Genomic DNA, 14,540 nt, shown 5'->3' with positions numbered 1-14,540 from the left:
AATTGAATATTCTTTAATGTTTTATTTTTATTTATTTATGATATTTGTGATCCGTTGCACCCCTAATATATATAGAATTGTGTGTGTGGATCAGATCCGGATTGCTGTATGCTTTGCCGACCAGGAAAACGCTACAGAGACCTCAATACTAGCGGCAAGTTTCAAAAAGACTCGCCGAGATCAGGCTGTATTTGACTCTCTGTCTCTTTCTTCCCTCCTCACTGTACTATATCTCCTGTCTCTCACTTATTCTCAGACGGATCAGAGATCGCCGGCTGTCGGTAAATAAGTGAACTGAACTCTTTTCACAGTCTCATGTAACATGTGTGAAGCTATTATATTATACACAAGTCTTTTCTGTCTCTCCTATAAAACAATTGCTGTTTGTCCTTCAGAGGCCACCAGCCGAGGGGATTAGAGCATGTGGCCCCTCCCTCTCCCTCTCCCCACCCGGCTCCCCCCCACCCCCCCGTGGCCGCCATCCCCACCGCTCCGCCAATCGGCGGGTAAATTTCCGCGGCCAGGTAAGTCCCACAGTGGCCGTCTCATCCTCTTGTCTCAGCACTATTATATATAAAACTCCTATAAAACAATTGCTGTTTGTCCTTCAGAGGACACCACCACTATCCAGGCGGTGCGCATACGACCGCGTCCGCGTCGTACGCGCACCCTCCCCTCCCCACCCCCCCTGTCGCTGCGGCCGTGACCGTCGCTGCGGCCGTGACCGTCGTCGCGGCCGCAGCCGCGTCCGTCGTCGCAGCCGCAGCCGCAGCGGCAGCCGCAGCGGCTCCCAGAGCGGGGGACCACAGGTAAGTCCCACAGTGGCCGTCTCATCCTCTTGTCTCAGCACTATTATATATAAAACTCCTATAAAACAATTGCTGTTTGTCCTTCAGAGGACACCACCACTATCCAGGCGGTGCGCATACGACCGCGTCCGCGTCGTACGCGCACCCTCCCCTCCCCACCCCCCCTGTCGCTGCGGCCGTGACCGTCGCTGCGGCCGTGACCGTCGTCGCAGCCGCAGCCGCAGCGGCAGCCGCAGCGGCAGCCGCAGCGGCTCCCAGAGCGGGGGACCACAGGTAAGTCCCACAGTGGCCGTCTCATCCTCTTGTCTCAGATAATCTTTCAAGATGGCGCCGCGGACGGCTGCCTCGACGTGTTGGTGCGCATTGTTTTGTGTGTTTTTCGTCGTTAATTGTTGGAATGCTGTTAAGCATTCAGGACAGTCGGGCTTATTAACAGAGCCCGGGACCCCCACTGACTCTGTCATCCCCAGGACAAATTCCTACCGGTCACTCCCCTGCATCCCTTCTATTACACTCGACACTTTACACTACACCTACATCTCACTTGTTTGTAGTCCTGTCATCTGCTCGTTTGTGCACTTTATTTCATATTTCATCTTTATTTTATATTTCATTTATTTTATATCTTACTTTATTTTATATCTCTTGTAAATTTGAATATGTTTCTACTTGGACTGATTGTTGTTGATTGTTAAATGTTTGCACCTCCCGTCACGCCAAATTCCTTGTATGTCCAACACACCATGGCAATAAACGGTTCTGATTCTGATTATACACAAGTCTTTTCTGTCTCTCCTATAAAACAATTGCTGTTTGTCCTTCAGAGATCACCTGCCAGGAGGCACCATGGCCGTGTCCCTGTCCCCCCGTCCCCACCCCCCCATGGCCGTGTCCCTGTCCCCCCGTCCCCACCCCCCCTGTGGCCGCCGCCGCTCCGCCAATCGGCGGGTAAATTTCCACTATTATATCCAAAATCCATTCAAACCCTTAACTCCATTAAAGGTCTGACTAGTTGGATAAAACATGTGTCCACCATAATATATCATTGCATTCCACTGCATATCTGTTCATATGCAGTGAGGACAAAGCACACATTAATATACAAGACAACATTTTTAAATTTAGAACTGGGAATCTCTGATAACCTGTGAAACATCTTTCTTTGACAGCTGGAGGAGCAGGTGGAGGAGGAGCAGCAGGGTAAAAAGGGTAAATTCATCATTTATCTACAACTGTGGAAAAGAGGCACCTGAGTCTCCAGTTAACCCGTCTGGGAGAGTTGGCAGCCACCAGTCCACCGTATCAATTAGTTTACTTGTGAGGTTATCGTCTGTCTGTCTGTCTGTCTAGCATACTCTGTCAGGGTTTCCCCTAGTGTACTGCAAGCCCAACATAACGTTGGTGATTGTCCGGTCGAGAGAGAAAGTGTGTGTGTGTGTGTGTGTGTACAGTTTATTAGTTGGTGAATAAATACTACAACTCCTTAAGACCCAAGCCAAGCTCCTTTGTGTAATACACTAGACTGTGGTGTCATTGTAAAATGAACCTCATCAAACCGTCTTTTCCTTTCTCCAGGAGTGTACTTCCTCCTGCTCCTCCTGCTGGCCTGGATGATTCGGGAGAGACTGAGTGTGTGAGTAACTTGTTCACTCACAACAAAATGCAAAATGAGTTTCCTTGAGTTTCAATGTTCAGCTCGTGAGACATCATGAAGGCATAAGTGAACCAGTTATTTCTGTTGTAAGATATTTCTTAATATAATCTAATTTAATTTGTCAAAGGCTCATATTTATTTTGAACTAAATTAGCCCTGTCTAATTGGCTGTTCCAGAGTGACGTAGAACGGCCTGTATTATCTGTACCTGTATTCTTGCTGAGGCTGTGTATGAATTAATGTTTATTGTGGCTTTGAAGGTTTTGACGATGTAGTACATATGTAGTCTATGCATGTAAAGCAAAGGGGGGAGTTAACACCACATAGCTGCCAGACGCAGGTAAACCATGGTTGAAGGTTTGCGTCCCTTTTTCAGACATTAATACATTATTATATTTTACCTTAGACTTGAGATGTGAATGCTTTTTTTGTCAACTTCCCACGAGGTTTACTTTTTCAGATCTGATGTTACATTTATGACACCACCTTATAGATAGTTCCTCAATTAATAATTTAAAAAAATACCCCCCCCCAACTCAAACACAGAAATTAAAATGAAGGCCTGTACGTGTAAGCTGTTCCTGCTGCTCATTCACAGCTTTTTGTCTAAATGGTCTTCTCTGAACTGTGCCAGTAGCATTTATTTGCGTAGTTTAGTCTAAGAAATGTGATATATATATATATATATATATATATATATATATATAGTACTAAATCGTCACACCAAGACTCATTCAAACACAAATATATATCAATAAACATTACAATAATTAGTCTATTAATATCTCATACTCATTGCCAGGTGAGAAGGCGGCGGCGGCGGCGCAACATTATTACCAACATTATTAAAAATAAATATATAACAAAACTAACTATAGTATTGTGTGGTCTTTGACTGATACACTAATTTGAACACAGGTCCTGCATGATACCCGACAGGAGGATTTAAAACATTATAGCAACTAAGTTCATGAGATATTGCAAAATTCAATTGAGGCAGATGTGATTGGACAATATGGCCAAAAAGGGCTGCACTGGTGAATTATCTTCATTCATTCACACAGTTTTTCTTTTCAGCTGTCACTTGTCTCTTTCACATCTGGCTCCATGGGCTACATTATTATTAGTATTAGTATTCTATCTGACTCATTGTTAAGTCTTGTTAACATTCATTGACATTATCCCTGTGTTGGAATTAAAAAACTATAATATTGTACTGCTGCTGAGGGAAACTGATACTGGTGTGCATGATGCCATCCTCTGGCTGCTGTGGTGAACTGCAGGAGTTAACTCGTGTCAATGTGCAGAGTGGTATTTGTATGTTTTTAGCAGGTTTGTTGCAAATAACAAGCAGTGCATTATTGTGCTATTCGTTTTCTAATCTGATTTGTTTGCAACATAATTAAAGAAAACCACTGCAAACGTCTGTTGCTGAAACATTGTTATCCAAGCTGTGAGTTACAGAAATCCTGTTCAACATTACAACAGTTTTTAGACAGATTTTATTACACGAGGTGACACATTGACGTTAAACATTATTTTGACGTATTTGAAGCGCTACAAGTTTCCACCATTTTACTTACAGACTTATGATTCACCAAAAACTAATAATATGCTTATTCAATCTGTGTGAATATGTATATCTATCTAAATAATTTCTACATTCAAGGAAAGGGGACATGCAGTCAGATGTGTCCTATGTAGTGCAAAACAGGTCATAAATTCCTCATATATTGATCAATGTAAATACATACCTTATTTATTTATGTGGATGTTTTACACTGCAATAACAGCAATATTAAAACTTTAAAATGTACAAATGTCCTGCTGCTCAACAACACTGCCTCTTACTCCATATTTTATTCTTAAACTGTATCATTGATGCTGGATATTTCCAGGTTTGACCTTTATCACAACACATTTTCTCATTTCTGCTCAGGTTTTACCAGGCTTTCAACGGCACTAAATACCGTGGCAATATTCCATGTTTGTTTTTAAATGGCTGATTATACCCCAAAACCTTTTCGTTCAAGACCTTCAAACACAACCAGACACAACTAATGTAAGTGGTTTACATGACTCCTCCACCACCAAACGGGCCTGGAACAAGTGTATGATGCTCTTGTGGATTTAAGTTTTTTTACATTTGCACTTTATATGAACAAGAAACTCTACATTTTGCCAGGTTAATGTATTTGTTGATGTTTTTCTTTTTGTTCATTATTCTTTTAATGGTATATTCACCTTTGCTTGTAGTGTTACCACTACTGTCGGCCTTGTTAATCCTTCATAATGTTGAACAATAATTTAATCTATAAGTGTGTGGGGGCATTTCTGCTTGGGCATCTCAAAAAGCCTTGGGCAGGCTCTGAAAACATCTCATATTGCACACACAAAATGGAACTTTAAAACTCGCTGGTCAAACCTCAAATGATGATAATACTGATAATATTCGTAGGGATAGTTGGTTGCTTGACCTTTGTACATAGATCCCAACTACAGGAAGCTTTTCCCTGTTTCATTGCTATGCGAGTGCCTCCCTGTATCCACTGAGCTACACAGGGCATAGAGCCAATAACTGGCCTGTTGAATTCAGTGCTCTCCCCACTGAGCTTGTGTCCACAGCAGTAGACTCAGGCGACCTGCCACACCGACCACAGCGTGCCCAGTGTGATGCTGTAGGCCACCACGGCCACCAAGTAAACTCTGAATAGCAGCACGTCCAGCACGTAGCCAACCTGCAGCCACTCCTTGGCAACTTCCCGGCACCTGTCCCTCTTTTCCAGGAAGTGGCGTATCGCTGTCACTTCGTGCAGGATGTTGTCCATGACAGGCGGGTTGGGGTCCCTGGATGGGGGCAGACCCAGTCCGATCAGTCTGCCTTCTCTGTCATGGTGGCTGAGCCTTCGGCCTATCTCACAGGTGTGGTGGAGGGGGCACTGGGCTGCAGGATGGGACAAGGACAGGCTTCATATTGCTTAATGTTGTAGTTTTTCATTGGTCAAACATTGACCTCTAAGTTTTTTGATTAGATTACAAATCTGAATACACTTTTGCTTAATGGCACAAGAGTGAAAACCACTGTTGTAGGCTACTGCACATGCGTTCACCTGCACCTTACCAGTCCCATAGTTGTTGTCCTTGTAGTGCTCCAGGTCGGTGCCCTGGGAGGACAGTGTGGGGCAGAGGCTGTGCTTCTTGTGGATGCAGAAGAGGACCGGAGCTCTTTCCAGCACCAAGTACTTCACCCAGTGGGGCACAGGGGGCTGCAGGTCCTGCTTGTGGACCAGACGCACAATCAGGACGGTTTCTGTCAGGCTGATCACCAGCAGGGCCATGCAGACCACGAAGTACACACCTAGAGCACAGGTAAAATGAGACAAGGTGTTTGATGATGATCCCCTCACAGATATTCCATAAAAGCAGATAGCAGTAGAATAATGCTCCATACTTTAATGACTGCGTTTCAGTAGGTTGCAGGTTGGAGCCCAGGCTTTTTGGAGCTGTGATCTTGAAGTTTGCGTGTGCGTGTTATACTGTTAAAGACCTACGGTAACTTTTGTGAGGATGTGTCCCTGCCTTCCACCTAATTCATGCTGCGATAGTCTCCAGCCCTCCAAAATCCTGAAATCGGTGCTTGAATTTAGCCTGAGTGCACTCTCAGAACTTGTTTTGCTCTCACCAATCTGTCTCTGCATGACTTGCAGAGTACTTTTTTTTTAATTTTCACATTAATTTAGAGGTCAAATTAGATCTTTTAAAATCATACGCTGACATTCCTTGCAGAAATCATGTTCTGAATTCAAACTGCTGATACGCAGTAATACATCCCGGTCACCTATCAGAGGGGTTCCTATGGCAGTGGCAGGCAGAGTGTCAGATACAATGATGAGGAAGACAGAGTAGCCCAGCAGCAAGGTGATCTTGAAGGAAACCCTCTCTCCACTGTCTGGTGGCAGATAGAATCCCACAATGTCCATCACCATCAAGAAGATACTGGGCAGCAGCAGGTTCACAGTGTAGAACAACGGCCGCCGCCGGATCACCACCTGGAAAATGTAGGTTAATGTCAAGTCAAAATGTCTGTTGTAAAAGAAGGAAGGACATGGTTAGCTTAGCAGCATAGCATAAAAAAAACGGGAAAAAGCTAACATGGCTCTGTCCTACGTATGTCGATAATTAACATGTTGTATCTTGTTGGTTTAATCCATACAAACTACACCGTAAAAATACAAATTTAAATAAAATAGTGGATAATGCCACAGATGAATGAGGTTAAATAAAATAAAAACACAGAATATACCTTTGGTTTGGACTTTTATTGGTGATTATTAGTGGTCGGTCAGTGATCCCTGTTGTGATTGGCAGAAGGTGAGGAAGCGAAACAGAGCAGGCGGACCAGAACACAAACGAGCGAAGCAAAACGAGGGTCCGGGTCAAATAAATGTATATGTAAGTGTAGGAAAAACAGTAGAAGTAGGTTAAGTCTCAAACACGCATTTTGCTCTAAATAATTTCAGTTTGTTAGCTTGAACGTTCGTGTTTGTGTGTTTGTTTGTGCGCGCCTGAATTATGTGATCAACGCTGGCTAATTGAAATCTCACAGCAGTTAGCCACTGAGCTAGCAGGGTAACGATGCTAACTGCTCAGTTAGTATATTTTAAATTTATATAAGTTTAGTCTAGGTTCATTTTAAGTCAGTGACAGTGGACCTGTCGTTGGAGTCAAAGGTCAGAGAGACCCTTCGTTGACCAGAAAAGCTGCGTGGGTCATCTGATGAGTACACCTGTTGGACCTGTTAAGACCGCATGTGTTCTTCACGTTTCAGTTGTTAAACTCTTGCCATTGCCGGGTCATCTGTCAACGCATTTGACCTTTGAGTGTATAATAGTGTTTCCCTGATTTTTTTCTTTTACAAGAGGGGAGCGACGAGAGGAGAGGGCTCCTATACTTATCTTTTTAGAAACTAAGGTTTTATTATTTTTGGCTTCATACCAAGGTTAATTCACACCCCTGTGAGTAAAGCATATAAACCAGGTCACCGTGACGCATGAAAGCTGTCGATCTCTAAGACAATTGCCAGATTCCATCGCAGAGATATTTACGTTACATATTATTTGGATAGGATTTCCCTTAAAGAAACGTCATGAATGTTTGTTATTTTGTCATTAAAAATGCCATTACATTTAAATACATTAACACTGTTTTACATTGTGGTGATGCAAGTTAATTTAAGTTCAATGAAAGTGTATTTCCTAAATCTTGTGACACCTCGTATGTAAGCTAGACAGACATTTCACCTGCTCATTACTGTGCACGAATTAACTGTAGCTATGTATTTAGGCCTCAAGAGCCCTGGTGCTGGCACACATACAGTAGAAACCTTCCAGCAGGGCGTGCTTTGCAAGCGCACAAAAATCTTTGTGTGCTCCTTCATTTTCGGGGAAACACTTAAATATGTTTTTATATATATATATATATATATATATATATATATATATATATATATATATATATATATATATATATAATTTGGAAAATTGTTTGTTAAGAAAGAGAAAGAAGACGATCATAATGAATGTCTAGACACTAGACATTCACACGTCTAGACTTACATTTCGTTGAGTTGGTCCACTGGCACCAAATGACTGACGAGAATTGTGTGATGAGTGAATATTATTTGAGATATTACCCCAAATTACTGCTATTTTGATACAATATGTTTTGCTTACAATTGTTTATCCGTAAATGTACCCATATAGTACATTTCAAATGTGTTGGAGTTTTTGTTATAGTTTCCTTGGAGTTATTCCAATCTTCACTATCAATAAAGCTTAATGATTCGTCTCAAATTAGTGACATCTTCACTACAGGCTGTCCTTCTGCTGCTCATCTCAGTGAGAAACTTATTTACAGTAAAAATTGCTCAATTTAAAACGTGGCTGTACATAACAATAAAAAAACATCTTGTGAAGCTAATTTACGGTGTATTCTCCCTTTAATTCCAAGAGCGAAAGAGGTGCACGCTGCGCGCCCCCGCTTAACGTGCGCGCAGCCGATGTCCAATACGCGACCGTTAGCTGGGGCGATACGCGGTTCACACGTCTTTGGTGTGACACACGGCCATTGCGACCCGCCAGTCAAACACCCTTCTTAATCAAGAATAAGAAGTTGTCCGACTATGGTAAACAGGTGAGTGAATTTATCAATTCCTATTGTTACTAAAAGTTAAATGTGATATTTGTTGTTTTGTTTCCTTTGAATTTAATTTTGTATATAAGTATCTGCCATACCAGTTGGTGGCGGTAATACACTAATTCATTGTTTGCCAACCGCCAATAAATCTTGAACAAGAAGAAGACGAAAGTTAAATGTCTGTAAGCAGTAGTCTGTAAACTATAAAGAACGAGTGTTTAGCTTTGTTTTAAACATTGGGTTTAACTTGCTAACTAGCTAGCTAGCATGCTAACGTAACTGTGGAACCATTGGTGCTCTGTCGAACTTCGAGAGTACACCAACGGCTGTTTTACTCGCCAGTTGGGTTTAATTAGTCAAAATCCGAGATCACAAATGAGATCCATGCGCGCGCGAAAATCAAACAGCCACGCACCTTTGACGAGCGCTTTTACGTCACTCCGCGAGCAAAATTCACTCTCGCGCGAGCAAAATTCACTCTCGGGCGAGCAGAATTCTCTTTCTTCCCTCCTCACTATATCTCCTGTCTCTCACTTATTCTCAGACCAATCCGGGATCGGCGGATGTCGGTAAATAAGTGAACTGAACACTTCAGTAACATGTGTGAAGCTATTATATTATACACAAGTATTTTCTGTCTCTCCTATAAAACAATTGCTGTTTGTCCTTCAGAGGCCACCAGCCGAGGGGATTAGAGCACGTGGCCCCTCCCTCTCCCCACCCGGCTCCCCCTGCCCCCCACCCGTCCGCCGTCGGCACGCGGCCGCCATGCTGCTGCAGCCCCCGCTGCTGCTGGCCCCCCCCGCTGCTGCTGTGTTTACTTGTATCGTCAGAAGAAGAAGACGAAGAGACAGAGACAGAGAGAGAGTTAGATGAATCAATGACTATTGTACTGAAGTTAAACAACACATTTAATGGGCTTTTATGTGACGTTAACTGATTTAGCGATAACGATTATCCAATTAAAATAAATTGTTAGCTAGCATGCTAATGTTAACTGCCGTAACGGCAAGTAAAACGTCCGTTGGTGGACTGTCAACTACCGTCTCGTCAGTGGCGGTTGGTGGAAAAAAGGTAAGGCCATCCTATCAATTTCAGCTAAATCTATTTGAGGGCGCTGATTGGCTAAATTGTATATATCTTTAAACAGCAATTGGCTAAACTGCTTCATAGACCCGCCTCTTTTGGGCCAAAACGATTTGGCCCCCTTATGCCGTCTCATGTTGTTAGTGTGGTGGAGTCTCTTTTTAAATTGTGTCATACATGTGTAGCTAGCTAACCTTAGCTAACATAGATGCCTCAGGTGCATGTAACGTTAGCCCACAGTGGGGCTAAATGTGGTGGACAGTTTCTAGGTTAATCGGGAGGAGAGTTTGTGTTCTCTAATCAATAATGAAGTCATAAGAAGATTCAAATATATATATATATATATATATATATAGGAAAACGCTACAGAGACCTCAATACTACAAATACCAGCAGCAAGTTTCAAAAAGACTCGCCGAGATCAGGCTGTATTTGACTCTGTCTCTTTCTTCCCTCCTCACTGGACTATATCTCCTGTCTCTCACTTATTCTCAGGCCAATCAGAGACCGCCGGCTCTCGGTAAATAAGTGAACTGAACTCTTTTCACAGTTTCATGTAACATGTGTGAAGCTATTATATTATACACAAGTCTTTTCTGTCTCTCCTATAAAACAATTGCTGTTTGTCCTTCAGAGGCCACCAGCAGAGGGGACACGAGGGAAGTCCCTCTCCCCCTCCCCACCCGGCTCCCCCCCACCTTGCCGCCGCTGCTGACGCCGCCGATGCCGCCGCGGAGCCATCCCCTAATGTAAGGTGCTTTTTTTCCGCAGCCTGGCTCCCAGGCCAGCTCGAAGGCCAGGAACTGGGAATCTCAGATAACCTGTGACACATCTTTCTTTGACAGGTGGAGGAGCAGACCTGGCTCATGCTGGTCTGGATGGCCTGGGTCCTTTGGGTGGCGAAATAAGTATGAAATCAAGTATATACTCTGTAAAAATAATTTACATTGTTCGAGTAACAAAAGAACGTGTTTAAAGAAAATGTCCTGTCTCTCACTTATTCTCAGGAAAATCAGAGACCGCCGGCTCTCGGTAAATAAGTGAACTGAACTCTTTTCACAGTCTCATGTAACATGTGTGAAGCTATTATATTATACACAAGTATTTTCTGTCTCTCCTATAAAACAATTGCTGTTTGTCCTTCAGAGGCCACCAGCCGAGGGGATTAGAGCACGTGGCTCCTCCCTCGTGCTGGCCTGGGTGGTCTGGGAGAGACTGAGCGTGTGAGTACCAGGTGTGTGAAGCTATTATATTATAAAACTCCTATAAAACAATTGCTGTTTGTCCTTTAGACATCACCTGGGAGGAACTGCGTGCATGTGGTCCCCTCCCCAACCCCCTGTGGTCACGTGGTCCCCTCCCCTCCCCACCCCCCTGTCGCCGCGGCCGTGGCCTCAGCAGCCTCAAACGCAGCCTCAGCCCTAGATGAAGCGGCTCCCAGAACAGGGATCCACAGGTAAGTCCCACAGTGGCCGTCTCATCCTCTTGTCTCAGATAATCTTTCAAGATGGCGCCGCGGACGGCTGCCTCGACGTGTTGGTGCGCATTGTTTTGTGTGTTTTTCGTCGTTAATTGTTGGAATGCTGTTAAGCATTCGGGACAGTCGGGCTTATTAACAGAGCCCGGGACCCCCACTGACTCTGTCATCCCCAGGACAAATTCCTACCGGTCACTCCCCTGCATCCCTTCTATTACACTCGACACTTTACACTACACCTACATCTCACTTGTTTGTAGTCCTGTCATCTGCTCGTTTGTGCACTTTATTTCATATTTCATCTTTATTTTATATTTCATTTATTTTATATCTTACTTTATTTTATATCTCTTGTAAATTTGAATATGTTTCTACTTGGACTGATTGTTGTTGATTGTTAAATGTTTGCACCTCCCGTCACGCCAAATTCCTTGTATGTCCAACACACCATGGCAATAAACGGTTCTGATTCTGATTATACACAAGTCTTTTCTGTCTCTCCTATAAAACAATTGCTGTTTGTCCTTCAGAGATCACCTGCCAGGAGGCACCATGGCCGTGTCCCTGTCCCCCCGTCCCCACCCCCCCATGGCCGTGTCCCTGTCCCCCCGTCCCCACCCCCCCCGTGGCCGCCATGGCCGCCGCCGCTCCGCCAATCGGCGGGTAAATTTCCACTATTATATCCAAAATCCATTCAAACCCTTAACTCCATTAAAGGTCTGACTAGTTGGATAAAACATGTGTCCACCATAATATATCATTGCATTCCACTGCATATCTGTTCATATGCAGTGAGGACAAAGCACACATTAATATACAAGACAACATTTTTAAATTTAGAACTGGGAATCTCTGATAACCTGTGAAACATCTTTCTTTGACAGCTGGAGGAGCAGGTGGAGGAGGAGCAGCAGGGTAAAAAGGGTAAATTCATCATTTATCTACAACTGTGGAAAAAAGGCACCTGAGTCTCCAGTTAACCCGTCTGGGAGAGTTGGCAGCCACCAGTCCACCGTATCAATTAGTTTACTTGTGAGGTTATCGTCTGTCTGTCTGTCTGTCTAGCATACTCTGTCAGGGTTTCCCCTAGTGTACTGCAAGCCCAACATAACGTTGGTGATTGTCCGGTCGAGAGAGAAAGTGTGTGTGTGTGTGTGTGTACAGTTTATTAGTTGGTGAATAAATACTACAACTCCTTGAGACCCAAGCCAAGCTCCTTTGTGTAATACACTAGACTGTGGTGTCATTGTAAAATGAACCTCATCAAATCTTCTTTTCCTTTCTCCAGGAGTGGTCGGCTGCGTCGTCGTCAGCGTCCTCGTCGGCGTTGGCGTCGTCGTCGGCACTTACTTCCTCCTGCTCCTCCTGCTGGCCTGGATGATTCGGGAGAGACTCAGTGTGTGAGTAACTTGTTCACTCACAACAAAATGCAAAATGAGTTTCCTTGAGTTTCAATGTTCAGCTCGTGAGACATCATGAAGGCATAAGTGAACCAGTTATTTCTGTTGTAAGATATTTCTAAATATAATCTAATTTAATTTGTCAAAGGCTCATATTTATTTTGAACTAAATTAGCCCTGTCTAATTGGCTGTTCCAGAGTGACGTAGAACGGCCTGTATTATCTGTACCTGTATTCTTGCTGAGGCTGTGTATGAATTAATGTTTATTGTGGCTTTGAAGGTTTTGACGATGTAGTACATATGTAGTCTATGCATGTAAAGCAAAGGGGGGAGTTAACACCACATAGCTGCCAGACGCAGGTAAACCATGGTTGAAGGTTTGCGTCCCTTTTTCAGACATTAATACATTATTATATTTTACCTTAGACTTGAGATGTGAATGCTTTTTTTGTCAACTTCCCACGAGGTTTACTTTTTCAGATCTGTTGTTACATTTATGACACCACCTTATAGAAACTGATACTGGTGTGCATGATGCCATCCTCTGGCTGCTGTGGTGAACTGCAGGAGTTAACTCGTGTCAATGTGCAGAGTGGTATTTGTATGTTTTTAGCAGGTTTGTTGCAAATAACAAGCAGTGCATTATTGTGCTATTCGTTTTCTAATCTGATTTGTTTGCAACATAATTAAAGAAAACCACTGCAAACGTCTGTTGCTGAAACATTGTTATCCAAGCTGTGAGTTACAGAAATCCTGTTCAACATTACAACAGTTTTTAGACAGATTTTATTACACGAGGTGACACATTGACGTTAAACATTATTTTGACGTATTTGAAGCGCTACAAGTTTCCACCATTTTACTTACAGACTTATGATTCACCAAAAACTAATAATATGCTTATTCAATCTGTGTGAATATGTATATCTATCTAAATAATTTCTACATTCAAGGAAAGGGGACATGCAGTCAGATGTTTCCTATGTAGTGCAAAACGGGTCATAAATTCCTCATATATTGATCAATGTAAATACATACCTTATTTATTTATGTGGATGTTTTACACTGCAATAACAGCAATATTAAAACTTTAAAATGTACAAATGTCCTGCTGCTCAACAACACTGCCTCTTACTCCATATTTTATTCTTAAACTGTATCATTGATGCTGGATATTTCCAGGTTTGACCTTTATCACAACACATTTTCTCATTTCTGCTCAGGTTTTACCAGGCTTTCAACGGCACTAAATACCGTGGCAATATTCCATGTTTGGTTTTTAAATGGCTGATTATACCCCAAAACCTTTTCGTTCAAGACCTTCAAACACAACCAGACACAACTAATGTAAGTGGTTTACATGACTCCTCCGCCACCAAACGGGCCTGGAACAAGTGTATGATGCTCTTGTGGATTTAAGTTTTTTTACATTTGCACTTTATATGAACAAGAAACTCTACATTTTGCCAGGTTAATGTATTTGTTGATGTTTTTCTTTTTGTTCATTATTCTTTTAATGGTATATTCACCTTTGCTTGTAGTGTTACCACTACTGTCGGCCTTGTTAATCCTTCATAATGTTGAACAATAATTTAATCTATAAGTGCGTGGGGGCATTTCTGCTTGGGCATCTCAAAAAGCCTTGGGCAGGCTCTGAAAACATCTCATATTGCACACACAAAATGGAACTTTAAAACTCGCTGGTCAAACCTCAAATGATGATAATAATGATAATATTTGTAGGGATAGTTGGTTGCTTGACCTTTGTACATAGATCCCAACTACAGGAAGCTTTTCCCTGTTTCATTGCTATGCGAGTGCCTCCCTGTATCCACTGAGCTACACAGGGCATAGAGCCAATAACTGGCCTGTTGAATTCAGTGCTCTCCCCACTGAGCTTGTGTCCACAGCAGTAGAC

General features: G+C 42.9%; 1 protein-coding gene across 1 annotated transcript; it reads right to left on the bottom strand.

The window, feature by feature from the left end:
* Positions 1-5,096: 5,096 nt before the first annotated feature.
* LOC142959920 (5-hydroxytryptamine receptor 3A-like) lies at positions 5,097-6,506 on the bottom strand. The gene is made up of 3 exons (XM_076101434.1): positions 6,302-6,506; positions 5,585-5,821; positions 5,097-5,374 (listed from the first exon to the last, which is right to left on the bottom strand). The coding sequence occupies exons 1-3, from the start codon at positions 6,447-6,449 to the stop codon at positions 5,097-5,099; spliced, it is 663 nt and encodes a 220-aa protein (XP_075957549.1). The 5' UTR covers positions 6,450-6,506.
* Positions 6,507-14,540: the final 8,034 nt, after the last annotated feature.

Source organism: Anarhichas minor, unplaced genomic scaffold, assembly GCF_050575085.1.
Source record: "Anarhichas minor isolate MPS153535 unplaced genomic scaffold, ASM5057508v1 ptg000027l, whole genome shotgun sequence".
In the NCBI taxonomy this organism is placed as follows: domain Eukaryota; kingdom Metazoa; phylum Chordata; class Actinopteri; order Perciformes; family Anarhichadidae; genus Anarhichas; species Anarhichas minor.
This window is presented reverse-complemented; position numbering and strand designations above follow the sequence as displayed.